Source organism: Nomia melanderi, chromosome 2, assembly GCF_051020985.1.
Source record: "Nomia melanderi isolate GNS246 chromosome 2, iyNomMela1, whole genome shotgun sequence".
NCBI classification, from domain to species: Eukaryota; Metazoa; Arthropoda; class Insecta; order Hymenoptera; family Halictidae; genus Nomia; species Nomia melanderi.
This window is the reverse complement of record NC_135000.1, coordinates 4903963-4928732: the sequence shown is the minus strand read 5'-3', so window position 1 is coordinate 4928732 and position 24770 is coordinate 4903963. Positions and strand designations below refer to the sequence as shown.

The 24770-nt window shown below is 41.7% G+C and overlaps 2 protein-coding genes across 3 annotated transcripts in view; one reads left to right on the top strand and one right to left on the bottom strand.

Moving 5' to 3' along the window:
• Positions 1 to 24770, top strand: part of LOC143174274 (uncharacterized) — a 137120-nt gene that overhangs the window by 90493 nt on the left and 21857 nt on the right. For both annotated transcript variants that reach the window (XM_076365043.1, XM_076365042.1), the window contains exon 5: positions 7475 to 7544. In XM_076365043.1, coding sequence (XP_076221158.1) covers positions 7475 to 7504 — 30 coding nt within the window. In that variant the 3' untranslated portion in view covers positions 7505 to 7544. The remainder of the gene's footprint in view (positions 1 to 7474; positions 7545 to 24770) is intronic.
• Positions 1 to 24770, bottom strand: part of heph (polypyrimidine tract-binding protein 1 heph) — a 517180-nt gene that overhangs the window by 490727 nt on the left and 1683 nt on the right. The gene's annotated exons all lie outside the window — the stretch shown is intronic.

The following is a 24770-nucleotide window of genomic DNA, read 5'->3' as shown; positions in this document are numbered from 1 at the left end:
ATATGTAGTACGATATATCTATAAGATGATAGATATTTAGTATGATAGATCTATAAGATGATAGATATTTATTATCATAGATCTATAAGATGATGGATATGTAGTATGATAGATTTATAACATGATAGATATATAGTATGATAGATCTGTAGTATGATAGATCTATAGAATGATAGATCTGTAGTATAATAGATTTATAATATGATAGATCTATAGAATCATAGATCTATAAAATGATAGATATGTAGTATGATAGATTTGTAGAATGATAGATCTATAGAGTGATAGATCTATAGAGTGATAGATCTGTAATATAATAGATCTATAATATGATAGATCTGTAACATAATAGATCTATAATATGATAGATCTGTAATATAATAGATCTATAATATGATAGATCTGTAATATAATAGATCTATAATATGATAGATCTGTAATATAATAGATCTATAATATGATAGATCTGTAATATAATAGATCTATAATATGATAGATCTGTAATATAATAGATCTATAATATGATAGATCTAGAAAATTATAGATCTAGAAAATGATAGATATGTAGTATAATGGATCTACAGTATGATGGATTTATAATATGATAGATCCATAGTACACTAGACCTACAGTACACAAAATATCAAAAAATATTAACTTTTCTTTCACTCTTTAATTCCTCTCTACTGAATCTAATATAACCAACAAACCACTCGAACCACTCACAAGGATGTAAACTGTCTTCAAAGATCTCTCTCCCAGTACACCCCTAAAATAACTGACGAAAAACTTCCCCGAATGCAAAGAAGAATATTTATCACTTGTCCCTGGTGTGTCGAAAATTGATCGATCGAGAACAATGCACTTAAACGAACTGATGGGAGAATAATAGAGTTCGAAAGAGCACAGTTTGAAATCTGGGAATACCGTCAGGAGATTAATGGCGATCGGACGATATAAAGCATTGACGAGGAGGCTCCCCAGGTGAGCTCGGATAGTCCGTCAATAGTCGCGCAGGATTTCCTTGCCGGGTGTATTTCATTTTCAGCGCGGACGCCGCCGTGAGCCAAGATCGAAACTTGTTTTCCACTTTGCTTTCTTTTAATTGAATCGCAACGGTACAGCGACCGATCGCTGTTTCGGCGAATGACGGGGCCGATGCGCGTTAATTGAAACGAAACTTATTCCTCGTTTTTTTTTTCTCTGTTTCCCCTTTTTGTTTCGTTTTTTAACCACAACGAATGGGAACTCAACAGAGCGGAGTTACGATTCGAAACAATTTCGAGGGAACAAAGGACCAACAGTGGCCCAGCGGGGAATTATTGACACTGACATGTTTCTGTAGCTCTCGAATCTTTTGTCAGTTTTGGTTACTGAGAAATCCAGCGACAGTCTCCGAGATTAGATCTAGTTATCTCTGAATTATCCACGAACTAATTAGATCTAGGTTATCCATGCATTAAATATAGTTCATCCTGAGTTAACCATAATTTCATTGCATTTATACCCTGATCGTCTGGAGATTTATCGTGAATCGAGAATTAGATTTCTGTCGATAAGAATTTGACTATAGTTATTTATTTAAAGGTTATAACAGGATAAGGGGGAAAAGTACCTTTAGATTTTTCTCGAGGAAGTTTCCTTTGGTAGCTTGCCCATAGAAAACATTGTACACCGATTTTCAACCCTCTATCTCAACCAGAAGGGTAATTATAAGGTAAATTCGAATTATCAGTTTTTCTCCCATTTTCTTAACCATGCACTGCTATGCCAAAAATGTTTCCGAATTTTTTCATAATTTTTACGTATCGTTAAATGAGGAAAATGGAAGAAAAATGATAATTCGAAATTATCCTGTAACTACCCTTCTGGTTGAGATAGAGGACTAAAAATTGGTGTACAATGTTTTTTATGGGTAATCTATAGAAGGAAACTTTCTCGAGAAAAATCTAAGGGTACTTTTCACCCCCTTATCCTGTTATACTCTTTACTAAAATTTATTAACCGGATTAACCCTTTGCACTCCAGACGTTTTTCATTGGAAATACACAAAATTTTCTAATTAGATACCAACAATGTTCTTTCAAACTGACTTTAAATATTTTCTTTCAATATTTCGTATATCAATGCATTGTACAGAGTTTAATATTGAATATCAAACTTTATAATTTTGCTACGTCAAATCAATTGTCAACTGAAAAATACCTAGGAAGTTCAAAGGGTTAAGAATGAAAAATAATAACGATCTACAATTAAATCGCGGAATCCACAATACACAAAATAGAAAAAATATATTATTAACCCTTAGCACACCAGAGGGTTTTGTCATTTATCAGCAACTGTAACTAATTTTTATGGTATCTCTAATGAAAATGACAAATGCTATAACATCCCTTCGATCTTTTATTTTCCTTCTTAGTAGAAAATTTTGATGTGTGGAAAATCTAATAATTTTAGGGTAGTTTCTTTGATTCGTTAAAATATTTGATATTATAACTGGTGCAATATTGGAGCCTACAGAGTTCAAAGGGTTAAATCATTTAATCGAATTGCATTATTACTATTCCATGTTCATCTAGCTGGATGTCACCGTATTAGATAACATTATGTATAATATAGAAATGTTTTCGTATAATCATCGTTTAATTGAGTGAACTATAATAATTCGATTTGGTCGGGGGTCACCGGTGACCCCCATGGCATTCAACGTGTTAACGTTTAACCTTTAGCACTCCACATAGTTTTGTGATATGTCAGCAACTCCTACCAATTTTGATAGTAGTCCTACTGAAAATTAACAATGTTATAACATTTCTTAGACCTTTAATTCCCTTCTCAGTACAAATTTTGTATATTTCTTAGATCTAATAATCTTAAGGTAGTTTTCTTAAAATTCATTAAAATATTTAATATTAGAACTGGTGCAATATTGGAGCCTACAGAGTTCAAAGGATTAATATTTACTATTTACAAGAAGAACGCTGACTAGAAATAGCGTGAACACCCTGTATATACACTATAAAGCGTGACACAAGATCGATCAGGATTAGTTTCTCAGGAGAAAAGTTCGATAGGTCGATTCCCGGTTTCGATCGGCGATGTCTAAGCGAAAAATCGACCAGCTTCCGGCGGCATCCGCAACAGGATATCGACTTTCAAATCAACGGGAGGAATGAAGGACGGAGACACGGGGAGAGAAGTTCGAGACAAAGACATCTTCCGACGAAACCGGGGACAGTGTGGTTGCAAGTCACTACGGATATGTCAAACGCAGCCTGGCCGAAGTAGCTACTTCGAATTTCAATCTGGCATCAGGTTCGGCGCACGTACAGGTTCGCTTGTACGTGAAACGGTGTCGTGCGACAGGGACCACCGTGGCCGATAACAGAAGCCCAGATAGGCTGGCTTCGAAGTGCTAAAGCATCGAGCAACATACTCGGAACTTTATAAAAATGTCGTCTATACGGTAGAAGCTTGAAAAGCTTGATTAACCCATGAAGTCCCAGTGATCTATTAATAATCACTCACTGTAAATTGTTATAGACAATTTATTTGTTAATAAATAATGTATCTAATGATTAGGGTAAATATGAGTTGGTATTTAGAATGAATAAATTGAATCAGACGTTATTTCCAGATAAAATTTATACTTTATTTAAAGTTTTGGAAATTTACAAAATGATCTATGATTGCACTGCCGCGAGAAATTGTTTATAAAATTTGAAATAACAGAGTTATCATTTTTACAACTTGATATATATAGTGTATTGAATATGTCCAATTTTTTCACTGTTTTTCCAAGATAGTGTGGACACTCATTACTCGAAATACAAAATTTCATCTAAAAATTAAAAAAAAAAAGAAATTTCATGGGACTTGATGGGTTAACACGTTGACTGCCACGGGAAACGTCAGTGTTATGTATCGCTTATTCTTTTGTAGCAAAAATAGAAAGGAACATTTTAAGTCGACGTTGCCTGACAAATTATAATTGTTTTAAATTTGGAAGCACTGGTTATCGGTGGCCATTTTAGAAGTCAACGTGTTGAGCGGTTATTGAAAATAGCTGCAGACGTGGGATTCTTTGAAAGACTGAAGTATAAGCAGGAAAAGAAGTTATACCAGTGAAGAGGGGAGCAACATAAAAATGTCATCTACACGGTAGAAGTCTCAAAAGCTTGATTAAACAATTATTTAAAAATATCTGTAGACGTATTCTTTGAGAGAAAGTAGTACAAGCAAAGAATGAAGTTATACCAGTGAAGAGGGGAGCAACATACTTGGAAGTTTATAAAAATATAACCTATACGGTAGAAGCCTTAAAAGCTTGATTAAACAATTATTTAAAAATATCTGTAGACGTGAGATTCTTCGAGAGAAAGTAGTACAAGCAGAGGAAGAAGTTATGCCAGTGAAAAGAGGACTTAACGCGAGATCCGTAAACGTGAAATCGTTATAGTACGCTATAATTGCTAAAGCCACAGCTTTACCACTTACTGTTAACCCTTTGCCCTCGTTCCTGGGCGAACCTGTTAAATATATTTGTTTGCGCAATCAATAATTGTAGAAAGCAGTGGTCTGCATAGTCTGGTAGCTAATTTGAGACGCGAAGACCAAGAGTCTCCAATTATCCGTCCCCAAAAGATACCCTAAGCTAGGGTAGCAGTCGTCTCCAATTAGGAGACTGGACACACCGTGAGTTCTTGCTAATTGCCAGCTGGAGTCGAATAATTCTCCATGATTCAATGTACAAAACCTAAAGATAGCCCAGGGTATTAAGAATACCGAGGCTGAAAGCGAAAAGACCTGGGCAAAGTGTCAAACGGAAACCGATGGAAGCTGTTCAGCTCCAGGTACGCCGGGATCAGTCATTAGCATACGAATTCGATGACACTGCGGTGTGCCACGGTGACATCGGTGTGGTATTCCGTTTGATCTTCGCGCACAAATGTTTACGGACCCATTAGGACCCGGATTGTCTCCTGGCGGAACGCTTTCCCGTCTATGATCATCCAATTCCTGGCCGTGTGTCTCTCTATGGGAATCCGAGGGGCAAACAAAACCGCCTGCGGTCGATACGCAGCTCGTGATTTGATCAGTCAAAATCGTCAAATAACAATTATCGATCACCGCGGGGAACGGAGGGGGGATGGTCAATTCGCGTTGTGGACGAGCGGGTGTTCTAACCGCAGCCTGGAAATTAGGTCAATTAATAATCTCTGGTGAATTGAAGCTGCCTGATGTAGCCATGGTTTTGTCGATAAGGAGGCTGATTTTTTGAGACTGCGGATTGGATGTTTTTGCGGTCTTCTTTGTGCTGTTGGTTGTGACGTTGGTTGTGACGTTGGGATCTCTGCTTTTGGAGTAAATTGGATTGATTTGGGTCTAACTTTGAATTAATTTATAAATTTACTTTGAATTTACTTAGGACCTTACTTTGGATTAACTTGGGAACCCATTTTGAATTAACTCAGGATTCTGCGTGAAATTGACTTAAGATACTACTTTAAATTAACTTAGGACTCCATTTTGAATTAACTTATTACCGTACTTTGTATTAACCAAGGACCTTATTTTGAATTAACTTAGGACCCTATTTTAAATTAACTTAGGCCGCCAGTTTGAATTAACTTTAGACCCTACGTGAAATTAACTTAGGACCTTACTTCGAATAGGACTTTATTTTGAACTACCTTAAAACCCTACTTCGAATTAACTTAGGACCCTACTTCAAATTGTCTTAGGACCTTCCTTCGAATTAACATACGACTTTACTTTAAATTAACTCATAATCCTCCTTCAAACCAGCTCAACTCCCCACTTTGAATCAACCTACAGCCACATTTATCCCCGCCCTTAAAATACCAACAACCAATGATCCAAGCACCTCAAAGCCAAAAAACTCAAAAGACCTTCCACAAGAACCCTCGCCCGAGCATCGCCCACCCAGTCCAACCATCAATACCTAACGGTCCCACCAATCCCCACAAAGGCCACCTTAATTATCCACCGTCAGGAGGTCGTGCTCCCGTTACAAAGTTTTCGAAACGTCGCGTTAATTCGCGACGACGCTCGCCCGGCCATTCTTCTGTCGAGCTCTCCCACGAAAAATCAACGAGTCCGTTCGCGTCCGACCAGGACAATACATTATCCGCTGTCTCCGTTGACCCCCCCCTCCCCCTCCTCTCCCTCCGCGCGCGGGCAAGCTAACGCTGGTCCTAATTAACCCTCGCATAATGGAGCGTGAGAGGTGCATGCAGGTTAGGGGGAAAGGTTCGCCGCGGAGACGACTGGCTTTGATATTTAATCGCGTTTAACGCAAGCGTCGAGCGGCCAGGTTGGTTTTAATTCTGTTTGTCTCGCAAAAGCGGGAATTTCCGGGGCCAGAGTTCCCCCGCAGGAATAGCGCAAAGGATTACGGGATTACCGTATTACCACATGAATGCTCGTACACGACCGGCCTCCCTCTTCGACTTACTCCTTTTTATCTGACCCCCCCCCCCCCCCCCCCCACTCATCGACCGGTGAACAGCTACGCTTTCTTTTGATGGCCAGAGTTTCGAGCCTAATCGCTCCATTCTTTTCGAGGAAACGCTTGCCACCCCCCTTCGAGGGAGGAATTATTGTGCTGTTTCTGGCGATGCGGTTCTTGAGCTAACGGTTTTTAGATTTCGAGGGAACAGGCGATCGAGGAGATTCGGGGGTTTTTAATTTTTGTTTTCTTTTTGGATTCGGGGTAGGTATTGGGGTTGAGGAGGCAACCCTTAATCGGTTACGTGGAGATTGTGGGGAACTAGAAACTTTAACGCTGGAATCATTGGGAATTATTTGGAAACTGATGAATAACTAGATAACAGTGTAAGAATTGTAGCAAATAATTAATAATCGTTCCTTTTTATCTTTGCTAGAAAGAAATAAGTAATACGCTGATGTTTTCCGTGGCAGTCAATGCGTTAAAATAATTTCAAACGTCTTATTATATCGTTATTGAAATTATGAAATAGAATCGTTTAAATTATCAAATTCTCCAGCCTTCAAATTATCAAATTTTCCGCTGATTAATTACAAGTGGGATACTAAGTTAATTCGAAATGGGGTCCTAAATTAATTCGAAGTAAGGTGCTGAGTTACTTCAAAATAAGATTATAAATTAATTTAAACTAAGGTCCTAAGTTCATTTAAACTAGCGTCCTAAGTGAATTGAAAATAAGATTCTAAATCAATTCACCGTGAGATCCTCAATGAATTCAACGTAAAATCCAAAATGAACCTACTTCTGATTTCGATATAAAGCCCCAATAACCTCCGCAACACCGCAAGCACATGCTCCAAATATTCAAATGTTCCCATAAAGCAAATAGTAGTCAACCCAAAAACCGACTCGACCAGTGAATAATCTCCCCTCGCGTTTCACGGGGAAACACCGGCAAAAACCGAAAATAAAACCACGCTAATGAAATTAATATTTTTCCAGGCATTACCGTTATTCAGGAATCGGAGGTGATTCCAGCACGTCGCGGGAGTGATCAATAATTCATCGCCAGGTGAGAATAACACAGAAATAAATCCAACGAACTGAACTCCCCTCGCAGGCGTGTAACGCTCGGCAAACCGTGGTCGGACATTTATATCCCGAATTACATTGAAAATAACCGTCATTATACGCGCGTATACATATTTTTATAAATTCATTCCCGCGAGCCGTGCACGCGCCGGCGATTCGTATTCCCATCTGCCATTTGATGCTCTATCGGTCTCGCGTTTCATCCGCGCCAGTAATAATATATTTTAATGTATGCTCTATTTACCATACGTTCATTTTTTAACGCGTTTTAAATGTACAATAAACGTGACGCGGTTCCCACGCGTAAAAATCCTCTGATTCCCGTTTAACCGTCGCTCGCGTATGTATTTAAAACGAGAGAAATGAGAAAAAAAAAAGGTAGAGACACAACGAACGGAATGAAATTAAACGATGGCGGCCGGGCTGTTTTCCCCCCGCGAGAAACAATTTGCGCGGCGATCCGTTACGCGGATACTTCGCATAATTCTCAAGTTCCCCGACGGCGACGGGGTCGCCGCGATAACTTCATCGCGCCGCGGGATATTCTTTTCTCTTTGTCACGCAAATCCCGGCCGAAAAATTCATGAGGCCGCGTCTTCTTCGGCCGCGGCGCGCTTCCGGGACCGCCGAGTTTTTATCGGGATCGCGTTCTGCACGCGTTGACGATGCCTGGCATTATACGTCGCGAGTCTAACGCTGCCTTTCGGTTTTCCATATTTCGCGAAGCTGTCGCTGGCCTTCGAAATGTTGGAGAGGCTTCGAGTATGGCTGGAACTGTGGGTGGAGTCGAGGTTTAGTTGTTTGAAGGGGTTTTTTTGGAGGTTGTGTCAGAGTTGCGCAGTTCTATTGCGGGTGTGGTTGTTTTGTTTGTTTGGGGAGGCTTGGAAGTGTAGGAGTTGTTTGTGATAGGGTTTTTGAGTAGAGTAGTTTTGTAGTATAGTAGTTTAATAGCACAGTGTTTGGCTATTGTAGTAGTTTAGTGGTATAGTATTTGAGTATTGTAGAAGTTGCTCTTGTGATTGGGTTTTTGAGCATAGTAGTTTAGTAGTATAGTAGTTCATTGGCATAGTATTTGAATATTGTAGTAGTTTAGTAGTACAGTACTCTATATTATAATAGTACTGTGGTAGTATAGTACTTTAATGTTACAGTATCTTAATGGCATAGTACTTCAAAGTTATAGTATCTTAATGGCATAATAACTTAATGCCATAGTACTTTAAATTAAGTTGCTTTAATATTACAGTATCTACTTCACCAACTTTCAATTAACTACAGTATTATCTTGAATAAATAATAAAGTAGACACTATGATATAAAGAACTATAACACTAAAGTACTATAATATTAAATACTATACTACCAAGAACACTATAACATGAAAATACTATGCTACCAAAGTAGCATAATACTAAAACACTACACTATCCAGTACTATGCTATTAAAATACTATATTACTAAACTAACACAAAGTACATTATCAAACTACTACATCATGAAAACATAATACAAAACCCTATCATTGAAATCCCACAACACACTTCCCATAACAAACTACTACGCCGCCAAACAACTAGAACACTAAGCAACCATAAAATCAACCAGTAAATCTCAAATCAAACTCCCACACTATCTTCCCTTCCACGAATCAGACTCCCAAACCAGAACTCCGCGAAAGTTTCCCTATAAATTACTAAAGCACGCGCCGGAAATCTCGAATCAGCCGAAAACATCTTGTTCGCTCGAGGATCTAAGTTTCCGGAACAGCCCTGCGGACTTAGCGATATCCCCGTTGCGCGAGGCGCGGAAATCCAGTCGTTAAAAACCGCGGAAGAAAGTCGTGGGGTTTGCGAGTCGCGTTTAAACCAGGCTCGAATGCCACGGCGGCAGCCGGGCGAACACCGGTTGAAAACGCCGCCACAAATCGGAATCACCGCGGTACAGCTGGGATCTGGCTTAACGGCCGGGTAACGAGTAATAATCGGCGCCGCGCGCTATTGTAAGTTGTTGGCCCGTTGGAAAAACGTAACGGCACCGTTTAAGCCCGAAATAATTCGAACGGGTACCGGCGAAACGAAAAACTCTCGAGCGGAAATCCCGTGTCCCGAACTTCCGTTGCGTCAACGATAAACTTTCATATTTTCCTAATCCGCCGGGCGGCGCCACAATCCTCGGAACTGCAAGGCACGAGCTTAAAAGGAGCCGGATCTCGCGCCACCCGCGGGAACTTCCATTTTTCCAAACATTTTCCCATTCGAAACCGTCCGATCGATTCCCCTCGAATTTTTATAGCGTTCCGCTGCGTTAGCAGTCGTGAAACAGACTTTCCGTTACAGAGAAAAATGTTTATCGTCGAGAATAAGCGTGACGTTTGCTGGTCGAACGGGAAATTGTTCCGTGCCGAGGTGTTAAACATTCAAGATTCCGTTTTTTCAGAGATTACGATTTACCGGTACCTGTTTTTCGCTGGAACAACGCGGGATTATAAAAATCGTAATATTACGGAATAGAAGCGACGGTTTTAATGGAGAATTCCGAAATTACCTTCGCAACGAAGCTAAAAGGATTTCCCGATGATTTTAACGCTGGTTTAGAATGTTTACGTGAATCTCGAAAGCGACGGAATCAAAATTTTAAAGCTCTCCGAGTATATTCCGATTTCGAACCGGATTTCCTGGGGATGGAAGAAAACGTGGGAGCTGTTCCTCGAAATTCATCAAAATTCCATACCCCCGGTGAAACATAATATCTCGAAGTATTTTATTCCGATCGGAACATTCGCCCATCTTTCGATTCGCCGGAAATACCTTCGGTTATTATTGAAATGGTCGTTCCTATTCCCATCGAACGTCCGTTCCTTTTTTCTCCCGTGGCGCGCGAGTTTCTCGGTGATTCCCGGGATTTTTAACAATCCGACCAGAACGGTAACACGGTTTCAAAACAATTCGCCGGAATTAAAAATACCGGGACAAAGGCGAGCCCTCCGGCTAGCAGCGATGGGAAACGCGATAAGGATAAATGAAATTATAAAAGGAATCTTGCGTCCCCTTTCTGTGTTTCTTCTCTTCCCCCTGCGAGGTGCGCTCGTTTGGGAAAAAAGACAATGAGTTTCGCTCATTAGGAATCACGGTTCCGTAAGTTAGTTTGTTTAATCGTGGTTCCGCGAGTTCCTTATTGCCCGGATCGCCTTCGGTAAGGATGTTCTTTAATTCTTAATGCTTCGTCCGCGAGACGTTGTAATGTCGTTCCAGTGTCATTTGATTCCGTTCTTTATGCCGCGTTGACTTTCTTGATTAATGACGGAGATGCGACGTAATGGATGCAACGTTTGCCGAGTAAGGATATTGATCGGAGTGCTTAACATTAAAACATGGACGAGTCAAATGGAGCCATTTCAGTATTATTTTGCAAGGATTGAAATTTTGACGGCACTTTTTAATTTTTAATTACATTTGTGTTTGAATAGATGCACGGTTTGGAGACACTTCGAATCTCAAGAAATGTGTTGCAATGTTTACAGAAAATTGAAAATAAGTAGTTTGTCGTTTCAGTGTTAACTATTCGTTGGATATTCGGAGATCTTAAAATTTGAGTCGATTGTTTGTTGGGAATTAAGCGATTTTAAAAGATTGTTGTATAGAGTGGAGAATTCTGTTAGGTAATTTTTAGAGAATAGAGAAATGAAATGTTTGGTCATTTCTTTGGAGAATCTGATGAGTATCTATTTCTATAATTTTCATAAATCTAATGTGGTTTTAAAGAATTGTTAATCATGGTAGAAAACACTGTTTGGTATTTTTTAGAAGCCAGTAGGATCATTAAATATTTAATAGTATCATTAGACAATTTGATAAGTTTTAATTTTGACCATTTTTCTATACCCAATATATTTGAAAACAATTATTAATCCTAAATCAAGCTTCATTTAATATTTCTCCACAAAAAGATAAACAAATGAAATGTACAATAATTCCAGTTTGATAAATTCCCATTTCTCCAATCGTTCTACTTTTACACTCTCAACAATCTGCCAGCCACATTCAAAACCATCATTCAACATCTCCAAAAACCATCAAATATTCCATAACTCCACTATAATCCTCTAAATTTCCATCCAACCCTCCAATCCCGAAACTCCCAATCTCTCAGGAAAACAACACTCAAAATCCAGTAGAACCAAGTTGTCAACTGTCCCAGTTCACGAAATCTACTTTACAGTCACTTAAAAATCCATCGAAAAAACAAAAGAAAGAATTCCTTCGGCGGGTGCTGTTCATATTTACTTAAACGCCATCGCGGAGTTAAAAAAGACATCGCTGGCGAGCGTGCAGCGAAAAAAGGTGAAGGACAGGGGAAAAACCCGGCTGCAATCGCGCGGTCGTATTGGTACGAGCACGCGTGATACGGTCGGGCCGGGAATTAGCATTTTAATCGCTTATCCGGCGAGCTACGAGGCGGCTCGTTCGACGGTCCAGTGACTGCGCGGCGTCCGCCAGCCTTCTAAACGCGTGCGAGCGTTGAATGTCTTCGGGCGGCGATGACAAAGTCGATATTAGCCGCCCGCTCCGCCCCGGACTTCGTCTCGAGCTATGCCGGAGACGGTCTAACGAGGCTGCTGCTCGCCTCGTTTGCATACTCATTCGTTCCCTTCTTGTTTTTAATTCAGCCCGGGGTTCGGTGTAATCAGCTTGTTTCACACTGCGTTACCGCCGTCGGTCGGGCGAGTTAGGCGGGCTCCCGTCTCGCCGGGCGTGTCGGCAGCTCGGCGAAAGTTAATACACCGGAAGCGTCAAAAGAGAGGGACCGCGGGATTCCGGCGAAGGTGAAGCCGGTTTCCGCGGGTAATTTGAAAAGTTTTTCGTTCGGAGCTCTTGGGTATCGGGGACGAGCAGGCGAATGCTTGAATCTAATTTAGCTGGACGCTGCCTGCGGATTGAAAGAAACGGATGATCCGCGGACAACGAGGTTGGAGTAGTTTGAGGGGAAATAAGGTGTTCGTGTGCTGATGCTGGGGAGTCTGTGGATGCAGGTTTAGGGGTTTCGAAGGATGGAACGTGGGGATTTGACGGAATGGAGTTTGAGGAGTGCAGGAATTGAGGGTACGCGGTGGATGGACTTTGAGAGATCGGGGTTTAGGGATTCAGAGTGCCTAGATGTTGTACAGTTCGAGATTCGAGGTTTTTGATGTTGGGGATGCAAGTTCTGGGGATCCATGGTGTTTGAGATATTGAGAAGTGCAGAATCTATGAATTAGACTTTTGAGAGTTGAAAGCCTGGGGATCCGTAGTGCTTAGATGTCGAGAAGTTCAAGATGCAGGATTTTGGATAACAAGGGATCTAGGTTCTAGGGATCCACGGTGTTCAAGGTGTTGGGAGGTCCAAGTTCTAGGGACTCGCAGAGTTTAGACTTTTGAGAGTTGAAAGTCTGGGGATCCGTAGTGCCTAGATGTTGGAAAGTTCAAGGTTGGAGATTCTAGAAGTGGGAGGGTCCAATTTCTAGGGATCCACAGTGTTAAAGACATTGAGAAGTCCAGGATCTAGGAATCTACAGTGTCTAGACGTTGAAAAATTTAAGATTCAAGATTGTACAAGTCAAAGGATTCAATATCTAAGGATCCATAATGCCCAGATGTCCAAATATGCAAGGCTCAACTTTGGACAAATCGAAGGATCCAATATATGGGGATCCATAATTTCTAGATGTCCAAAAGTCCAAGATTCAACGTTGGACAAGTTGAAAGATCCAATATCTAGAGACCCATAATGTCCAGATGTCCAAAAGTCCAAAAGTCCAAGATTTAACGTCGAACAAATCGAAGAATTCAATATCTAAGGATCCATAATGTCCAGATATCCAAAAGTCCAAGATTCAACGTCGAACAAATCGAAGGATTCAATATCTACGGATCCATAATGTCTAGATGTCCAAAAGTCCAAGATTCAACGTTCGAAGAATTCAATATCTAAGGATCCATAGTGCTCAGATATCCCAAAGTCCAAGATTCAATGTTGGACAAGTCAAAGGATTCAATTTCTAAGAACTCAGAATACCTAGACGTTCAAACTTCCAAGATTCAAGATTCTACAAATCAAAGGATCCAATATTTATCCACATCAACCAGACATCAAATTGTCCAAGATCCAGAAGTCCACATCATCTAGAACCTAATGTCCATCGTATTTCACCTGAAATTTAATAAACCTCAAAATCCCCAATCCCCTAACTAAAAATTCCAGAACCTATAGATGCTCTGGATACATCAGAGTCCAAGCTAAGTATCCAAAATCTCCACAGTCCACAAAATCCTAGGCCACGAATCCACTTAAAGGAACATAAATCAATTTCACAGTCCACAACTCAAGTTTCAAAGTCTCTTAACTCCCAAACCTAAGGAGACTCAAACCTAATCAATAATCCTCTGCACAAATCAGCATCACAGTCCAGTATACATCGAATACTTCTCGATCATTCGATCATTCAGACACAGCTAGCTATCGCGCATCGCTGTCGATCCCATTAATTCCCATCAGCGACAAAATCGAGGGTCCCGACGGCCAAGAAAAGAAGGCAGGATGGCTGCGAAGCAGACGCGGAGGGTCGGAAAATTCAGCTGGCGCTTTCCCATTAGTCGGTTTGATGAGAAATCAACCGAAGGAAATCAAAATCGGGCCAAGAAGACGGCGCAGGTCGGCGCATCAAACCGATTTGCGAGCGTGCGACCCCTCCACCCACCGTTGCCGTCTCGTTTCCGAGCTAAGATTCGAATCTGATTATTCGATTGCAGGAGTGTTTTAGCGGCCGCCAGATATCCAGATAGCCGAGAAACGAATTACACGTTCGAAAAGCTCGGCCGAGTAGCGTGGAGGACGTTAAAGATGGAGGAGCAGCTAGCTTCGCAGAACGGTAGCCCGGCAACAGGAAATAAATTGTAGGATCAACTCCATCACTGAGAAATTCGCTGTCGGATCCTGGGGTTTTGACTGGCTCCCAAAAGAAGGAGATACATAAGGAAAATTCAATACCCGAGGACGCCTGCGACCGTATTTTGTGCAAACAGGAAGCGGCGCTCCCCTGGCAACCGTCTGAATTCATCCCCAAACCCCAGCCGAAGAATCGGCGAGGGCCGACGACCGATCGGCGGATTTATTATTTGCGGACGATTTGTCATTCGCGCCTTCGAGTGGCCGTTTGTGTGCTTTTGGGATCGAGGTATTGAACCCAGCATGTTCGGAGTGTTGCTTTTATCCGTGGAGAAAAAAATATTTTCATGGAAACGCGGACGAGTTTGGGAGATTTGATTTTAGAGCGGGAAGGGGACGTTGTAAGTGTTAGAATTATTTTCTGGCGATCCTGATTGGATGATTGAAGATGCAGATTATTGTGTGGTTATTGTTAGAATGTCTGTTGGTATGATGCATTCAGTGTAAACTGTACGTCAAAGTTATTAGAGCTCTCGCAACAGTGAGACCGAGTGTTTCACTTTATGTACGCGAAGCCCTCAGTCTACGACGCTGTTCACTCGTGGAGCCCCTCACAGGCCTCGCAAAGCACAACTGTGGTGGTAAAAGACAGAGCTCAGAGATTCTGGCGTTCAACGCAGGTGGCTGTTAATGGCTTACCGCTGTACGTCATGGTTTCCTTGACAACTAAGAGAGAGGGGGAGAGGGAGAACAGAGGTAGCTTGATTTAGACGAGAGCTTGGTCAGCAATGGTCTATGGAGTCGAGGATCTGGGAGTCCATACTTCGTAGAGTGTCCAGAGTGGTTAGAGTTCAATGATTGTTCACAATGCAACTCGTGGATATCGAAGATTCGCAACGAGCGGATCCAAGATTAGGAGTTCGAACATGTAGAGTCCATAGTGTCCACGATCTATGAACTCTGAAGTTTGGGACTCTAAGTTACATGGCTGGAAAGAGAGAATACTATAGTCTAATGATCAGGATGTTAGGATCCACAGTGTCTACAATCCAATAAATACAGTTCAGAGAGTCCACAATCAATAAACATCAAAATTTAAAGACTATAATAAGATCCAAAGTCCTCAGAGTCCAAAAGTCCAAGGATCCATAGTGTCCACGACCCATGGATTCAACATCCAACGTGCAAAAAGTCCCTAATCCACAGTGTCCAAGATGAATAATCTCAAAACTCTGAAACTTACAAAGGATCCACAGTGCCCTAAGTTCATAGATTCAAAGTGCCCTACATTTAGAGTCCAACATTCAAGGATCCATTTCATGGATCCCCAAATCGACCTATTTACTTATACAATCCCCAGACATTAATTTATTCAGAAACTTTTTGAAGGTAGTCGAACTAGTGGCTTATCGAATCACGTGACTCGTAAAATCTTGATGGACCAGTGGACGAAAGCGAATGAAGAGGAATGAAAAGCCTGACAATGGAGGGTTTAACGGGTCCGGGTTAGGCAGAACGCATCGCGTCGAGGCAGACTATGGATACGTGTCATGGGACACTGTGCGTCAGTTTTAATTAGTGGCCACCAGCATCGATGTCAGGAAGCCATCAAACATGGGCCGCAGGCACGTTACGGTCGTTAATAAAATTCCGTGGCCCACCACTATCGGCCATTTGCCGAGACGTAAAATCGCGCTGCAGCCGTCAGCTGGTGCATTATTCATGTTCGATCTTAGATTGCCCAAGAACTGGCGCGATGTTAAATCTTCCCGCCAATATCGGCCACGATTTATATCCTCGAAACATTACTGGCTTATCCAGCTGAATTTAGTGCAAATTGCTGAGCTATCTCAAGGATTATGGGCTATAGAAGCTGTATGATCAGTGGATTCAAAATAACGTCTTATAAAAAAAACTTTTATTGGCTTCTTCTGTTTCAATGTTGATGTTTCAGAATTTAGATTTTGAACATAGTTTGGACATACTACTAATCCTCACCATGCCTTCAAAGTACAAATTGTGAAATCAGTTAAACTCAAATATTAATAGTCTTTATTAAGGTTCCAAATTCAAATTTTAGAAATAGTTTGAATCCAAGTGTTCGCCGTCTTCAACAAAGTTTCAGAATTTTAATTCTGAGAATAATTGGGAACCAAATCTTGGTGAACCCTAGGTTTCAAAGCTCGAATTGGGAATATAATTACACCCAAATATTAGTTATAATCTTCATCAATTCATCTAAATTCAAATTTTAAGAAGGGTTTGCATCCAAGTGTTCCTTATTTTCAACAAAGTTTCAAAATTCAAATTTTGAAAATAATTGGGAACCAAACGTTGGTGATCCCTTAGTTTTCAAAGATCAAATTTCAAAAACAGTGTGTACGCAACACAAAAACGCAATTTCAAACGCAATTTCAAAAACAGTTCGCACCCAACACTGGTGATCCTTGTTAAGGTTTCAAACTCCAATTCCGAAGATATTCATACCTAAATATTGCTGATCTTTATCAAGAGAGATTAATTCGAAGCGTCGACGCCATATCGCAATAAAATTTCCTGAAACGTTCACGGGTATGGCCACGTAAAAAGCCGATAAGAGCCGCTCTAAAAGCGAAGTTTCGCGTACGTTAGAATCCCACGCATCGATAAACGAAGCGATATGGGTTGCTGCCGCATGCGGGTTGCACACGTTCTACGGGAAATTCTATACAATCGCCCAAACGATGCGTGAAGTTTGATCTGGCGTTCGCGTGCGCTCTACGAAAGATTCGGATCGTCCCACAGTGCGGCCGAACGGCCGTTTTTCTGGACGAAACTCAATACCTTTAACCCTTTGCGGACGAAGATTCTTCGAAACATACAAAACCTTCAACATATGAAGGTAAATTTTACATCAATTGCTTAATTAATAGAACAAAAGATAACTACGTGTAGATCTGTTGCTGTTCGAATAATTAGATCATTTTTCTACGACTCAGTCATTCAAACCTGAACATTTCATCTCACCGAAAAGCTGACATCCGTCCGCAAAGGGTTAACCCTTAACGGTCGAAAGGCCCCGCTACGGGGGCATAACACTTATGCCATAGAAAACGAAAGGTCCTAATACGGCGACATGAAAAGAATTTAGTTTCATTTCGTTTACTTATCATCGCTGTAGTTTTCTTTATTGAATATTGCAACTTACTGCATTGTTGGTTCGTTGATCATGCACTGACAAACAATATTTACCGTAGTATAACATCTTATGGGCGAGTATTACAAAAAAACTTTGCAACAGGCCGTTAAGGATTAATAGAACAACGCGTTTCTTAAGATTCGAAGGGTCTGCTGGTCTTGTATCTGTACGAATACACGAGTTTAATATGTAATTTAAATATTTGCAAAATAAACATTCTAAAATAGGTCAATTTGATATGTCTGGTAGTTTTAGTGTTGAAAAATATGAGTGACACAAACAAATGCTTCAGGCACAAGGTTGTGAGAGCTAAGTTTGTAATGTAAGTAGAGAAATGGAATTGATTTGCAGGGAATTTGTATTTTTGGGATGAAAGTCATTTTGTATAGCAACGACTGCTTAGGAACAGATTGGTAACCTTCAATTTTCGTTATCGAGCAATTAATACAATTAATATGTAATCTCTAGAAAAATTGTGACAGTAGATTATCTTCGGTTTTTCAGACATTCATTATAGTACTCAAGTGAAACTATTTATTTTCAAGATCATTTCGAGTTTTCGATGCCTTTAAGATATCAATGATTGCGAAATACAGCAATCGACACCAGTCACTTTGATTGATACGGTAGTTTATTTAACTTAATTTAACAAAACTCAATGTTGTTCATTCATCACGGATCAAAGCAAACAATTATTTTTCTATTATCAATTCATTATCTCCAAATGAAATTTCCATTTGTAATAGAACAGAAAATTTTGTTACATTTCCTCCAAACTACCGATAGTAAAATGCTGCACAAGCTCAGCGGCGAAAGTAAATAACACGCCAAGAGATTAAGAAAAGCTTCTCGACAGCAAACCACGAAAAATCGTTGCGCAAAGACAAGATCCGCTATCACGGTTCGCTTTTGCCGCGGCAAAAACGGGTGGGGAAAGGAAAAAAACAAATACCGTCACTTTGCCGGGACAGCGGACACGGTCGAATCGTTTTAAAACGGCGCGGCCCGTGTTCGAATAGTTACCCAACAATTTTCCAATTTCGCATTTGCCCAACGATTCACGCGACCGGGTTCCGGGTTGGAGCACCGGGTAACGGATGCCGGTCGTAACTTCGAGCACGGGTTTACAGAATCATCGAAATAATTCGATTACAGAGGACCGGGCCCCGATCGAAAGCATTTTACGGCGACAATTCATCGGCGAGTCGCGAAAAAATCGACGCCGCGCACAATGCATCGGCGTTGAACCACGAGATCCGACGACGATGATCGACAATCGAGGTTCGTATGCGGCCGCGAACGCTGCGAATCGCGTGATTATAATTTCGGCCATCGTTCCCGACGTTTGCGAACGCAACGTTTCGGTTCGGTTCGGCGCGCAGTGCGGTCAAACCGTTTTCTGGGCGAAACTCGATAACTTAAAAAGTATGAGTGATAGAAAGAAACGCTTCAGATAGAAATTGTAAGGTATAGAGCTAAGCATATGGTGGTTATGTTCTTTTTTACATTATGGGGATATCGTGAAGTTTTTTCAATGACAATGGATATTTTGCGTTTCGATTCAAGCGTTACGTAGATAGAGAAATGGAATTGATTTGCACGAAATTTGTATTTTTGGGATGAAAATCAGTTTGCATAGCAGAGACTACTTAGGAATATATTGGTAAGATTCGAGTTTCGTTATCTGAATAGTCGAATTTGAGTGCTCGCTGCACAGTGAATCTTCGTTCAATTTCTATAGAAATCGGGGTAGAAGTCTGAAATTTCGGTTGGAGATGCTGAACTTTAACTGTGGAAGTATTTCTTGAGTTTATTTTTGTAATACAGGTGATGGAATTAAAGAGTGATTAAGATTTGATAGCAAAGGCAGCCGGTATATGCTAATTTGGATTAAGAGATGTACTAAAGTGACAGTTATGAACTTTGAAACTTCGAACTGATGGTCAGTTCAGTGACTGAAATTGTAAATTATAATTTCGAACTATAATGTTCAATGTTTAAGTTCACGTCAACTCGAACCTCAATATTAGTATGCATAATGTAGTAAACAGTGATATAGAAGTTTTCAAACCTTCTTTCAACTGACCTGCTAAAAATCAGAACCTACCGAAAGATCTCCCACTGAAATCCATCTGCCAAACAACAGAACCTAACCAAAGCTCATAAAATCCCTAACCAAAATCCACCAACCCCAGCACACATCATCTCATTAATCCCTTAACATACAAACAAAATGCGCGTCGACGCGTCCGAAGAATACCATTTAACCCTTTGCGGACGGAGATTCTATAATATATACGAAACCTTCAGCAGATGAACCTGAATTACTTGTCAATTGCTTAATTAATATAAAAAAAGGAAACTACGTACTGATATCTTGCTGTTCAAGTAATCAAATCATTCGTCCACGACTTGGCTTTTTAAATATGAAACTTTCATTTCGCCGAAATATAGACATTCGTCCGCAAAGGGTTAATTTGGCTCAACTGGACACTCATGTGCAAGCTTAGAAACCGAACGTTTTACTATTGCTTTCATTGTGCTTCCTTTTGTTTACTGGTTCGCCGATACGATTTTATTTATCATTAAAAGGGGGGAAGTATCTTAAACAATCTAAACAAAACAGCATCGACTGAAACAGTTAAAGAATCTAATAATATACTGCGCGGCGTTCGCCGAAGACAGTTCTTGACGTCTCGGAGACGTCGAAGTCTACAATGGCACATGAAATGAATGACGTCTCCCAGACGTCATTGTCTGTAAAGGAGTTAATCCCTAAAAACCAGAACCTACCGAAAGATCTCCCACTGAAATCCATCTGCCAAACAACAGAAGCTAACTAAAGCCGATAAAAACAAGATCCAGCAAACTCGGCACAGATCATCTCATCGAACGATCCATTGATTAAACCCAAAATTTCTTTCCGCGAGCGAAGAGCGCCGAAGCGGCGTTCCGGGTCAAGCCGTGCACTTGATTTTTGATCACAGTAACGGGTGCCGGCGCGTAAAGGGTAGCCCCGTGACAATAGCGTGAAAGGGAGAGAGACGACGTTTCCATGGCATGAATGCTTGGTAATTGCTACTAGAGGGACATCGGTGCTTCATGCCAGGGAATCCCTGCATCTCTTCATCCTCTGTGCCCACCCTCCCCTCCGCCCTCTTCCCCGACCCTTGTTCCCGTATTCCTGTCGCGCTCGATCTCCCCTCTCCCTTTCTCATCGACAAAATTGGCCCCGAAGCTCCGGATGGGTGCATTACCAATGCATCGCTGCGCATCCGTCGATTGAACTTTTTGATGCTGCAGCCTCGAAACCGTCCCTCCTCCCCTCCCCGCCCTCTCCTCGCCGATCCGCGCATTCCCCCACCAATCGGCGTTCAGCATTTATATCGATGAATACGATGCCGTGTGTCCCAACGTGCAGTGACTCGTGTCAATCGCGTTGCATTGATCTTTTCCCTAACCTCTCCCCGCGTCGCCGCCCTTTTTTTCGAACCCGATGGCCATCGCAATTTTTCGACCTAGAGAGCCCGTTTCTTTTATTCCCGCTCGTAACGCGGAGGAAAACGCGCGGGGCGCGAAAAACGGCTCACGCCCGGGAATAAAAAGGAACCGGAGGGCGAAAAAAAAAACAACATCGATCGCTTTAAGTGCTGGCGCCCGCGAAATGGACAGCGACAATGCTGCCGGGAGAAAATGGCCGCTGGATCGCGCCGCGGGAAACAAGATGGCGGGGGTACGGGGGAAGCGGCGTTGTGGAGCGTTAGAACTCGGAGCTGCGGAACTTAACCTTAAACGCTGAGTATCGGGGAGTTTCGTGAATGGGGAATTCAACTTTTGAGGTGTTTGAGGATAAGGCAATTTCTTTTGGTTAATAATGTTAACTAAATTTTTATGACACTTCGAAGAGCTTTATAAATCTTGACTCTTGAAGGTTTTATAAGTGAAATTTAATTGAATTTTTGAAATTTGTTTCTACCTTGAAGCTCAGATCAAATATTTGAAGCTTCAAAATCGAGTCCACAGGTTTCGAAAACTGAAGCACTAAGTTTCACTTATAAAGCTTCAAAGAATTTTATAAATCTTGACCCAAGGTTGCATAAATGAAATTTAGCTGAGGTTTCAAAATCCTAGGACTCGACTTTGACGCTTCAAATCTGATATACTATTGCCCAACAAAAGAATCATTGGTTTAACCTCGAATTACCTCGAAATTTGAATTCCAAGATCCCAAGTCTTCAAATTTCGTGGGATTAAGATTGAAGATGTTAATATAGCGACTGACGCCGCCAGTGTTCCAGCATAAAGACTGAAGAGTCAAAGACTTCAGCCTCCATAGCTGAAGACGCGAGCCCTAGGCTCTCGAGGCCCTTTTGCGGTAGCAGCCTGAACAGCGCCTCTCCGTTTATCGATTCCGAAATGTAGAGCTGCGTGGATGACAATGAACGCCGTTATCAAAGACGCGGAATCGTGAATTGGATCGCGCGAATCTGGTCATTCCGTAGAATCGGCCCTTTCAGCCGGGCCGCGTGACGATCGATGCCGCGGCGCGCCATTCAAACGCAATATCGGCCACGAAGATAGTGCCGTCTGCATTCAGGCCGTTCCGCATTTATCAACTGGCATCATTACCCAGCCAGGTTCAATGAAGTTAGGCGTGTCTCTCGACGAGGAGGACTGTAAATCAATTTTTGGGGCTGGTTAATGGATGTCGCGAGACAGACAGTTTCGATCATTCTTGAAAAACGGACCCGTGGAATCGAACCGCGCTGAACATTGATTGGCAGCCGCATTCCTGAGGTTTTCTTGCGGTTTCAGCGGCGCTTAATGTTTCACTGTCATGGTATATATATCATTGCGGTAGTAGATGCTTGCCAAACGCACGGTAATAGATCTTTGACCACTACGGCGACCGTCGGCTCTCGGTTTAGCTTCCTGCAATGTGACAGCGTAAACCAGTTCAAGGTACCTTCCAATATCTTCAATACTTTCTTACAAAACATTGCCACTATTCCTCTATACACCGCTACCGTCATCTATCTAAGTAATCCTCATCGATAACTCAACACTTCGCTACATTTAGCACCCTATCAGCAGTCCCCGCTTCATCTAACGTCCCAAATTAGCTCCCTAACATCAATGTTCCATCGCTACGATTACCCCAAGAAATGTCTACACCCTACGTGCAAACACGTCGCAGTTCCCTTAAATATTCCATGCACTCGTTAGAAGTTCGAGCAGCTGGTTACCTAAGAATTCCATGATTTACTGCTGGCAGCCAGCTGAACAGGCCACCGATGAGTTAATTAATGTTTAGAAAATCCCCCGAAGAGTTGGCTGATCGTATCGCACTGTCAAGTCCAAGAGCATCGCGTGGCCTACGTTTGGAACGCTGCTCCATGTCACACCGAGCGTAACGATGTCCCCTAATTGTCCTATTATCGTTGCTTACGGGGTTGATTCGACCGGTCGGTTGTCGTATCCAAGATCTATTGGAGACGCGTGGTACAGCTATCGCGCAGCGTCGCGTTAAGTAGGTGCACGCGGCCCGCGCGATAAATCTCCGGAAGACGCGCTCGCGCGAACGCTGGTACACGGTTAGCTCGCCTTATTGCATATCTGGCGGACCGATGAAGTGGCGAAATCTAATTTCGTTCTTGGGGACCGCCTCCGACGCTGAGAATATAGACATCTTCGGATAGAGTTATGGATGCCTCGTCTCGGGAATAATTGTGAAATGAACGTGGAAATAGGGTGGGTAGTAAGTGCCAACTATCGTGTTTCTGGGTTATTCATCGGTGATTTATTGAACACCGCGAAGACCGCACGGCGTAACCGCGCCGAAAATTTCTTATTAGCGTTCCCCGCGACGGCCGGGCTCGTTCGGGACGCCATTCTCTTTTTAGGACCGCGCCAGACTGAATAAATCATAAGTTCGGCGGGTTACGCGATGGATGTTCGGAAGATCTGGGTCACAATGGACCCGCCCATCGCCTGACTTAAATTATCATACTCGTAACCGAGTTACTTTGTATATGGACTTCGGGATGGGATATTGGGATCTCGGGTCAGTATGGACCCGGCCATCGGCAATCTTAAAATATAAAGCTTTCGGTACGAAGTTTAATTAAATAAGTTGCGGTATGATGTAGTTTCAATTCTTTGTATTGAAATTTTTTTTATTAAATTTATTTTCGAATTGTACGAAACTTAAATTAAGAATGGTCATTCAGGTTGAGGTGAGGCGAATATTTTGAATGAAATGTCGTTGTTCGGAGTGTAAAAGGCAATTCTGAATTTATTGTTTAGAGGGAACTAGTTTATTTGAATGATAGCTGTTATTTGTAGCGAGGACAGATAGCGATGAGCCTCATAAGAGGATAAAAATTATACACCAACGATAGATGGTACAGTGTGTTATCAAATTCGCCGCTTTGACGTGACCGTGGGTTGATAAAGAACACCTGTTCCGGGTGGAACGGAGTAGTTACCGCATGCGTCAAAATACCGACCGGAAAGTTAAACCCGCGTGAAACGCTGCGGCCCTTTCGAACGTTTGAACTTCCGTCGATCGGGTTACACTCGGATACCTCGTGGATTAGCCGAGCAAATGTCAAATTCTATTGTCGAATTTTTAATTTATTTGAAACATAAATCTCGCTTCGTTACAAAGTGTCGCGTTACAAAAATCGATAAAATTCAAATGGAGAAGAAAAAGGCAACGTATCCGGCGAGTTCTTTCGCAGTGAACGTTGTCAAATCTCCTAGGCGCTATATCTTGAAGCGGTCCTGTAACATTTACATTTCTTCGATCGTGATCCTCCACTCACAGGTACCATTTTTCACGATGACTCGCTGGGCTGCAATAATTCGACTTTGAAAATTTTCAGATTCAAAAACACAAATCTCCTTCCTCGCCTTCCCCTACATCCCACCAAACAACGAAAACTTTCCTCAAAGTACAAATCGTCCGTTAGTATCGTGCAACGATAAAACATTTCACAAGATAAGATTAGTTACTACACAATCAATTCGACAATGTAATTACCCTCAACAGCGGTCAAGTGTAACCGAGAACTTACGATACTCAAAATACCAATACTTCACCG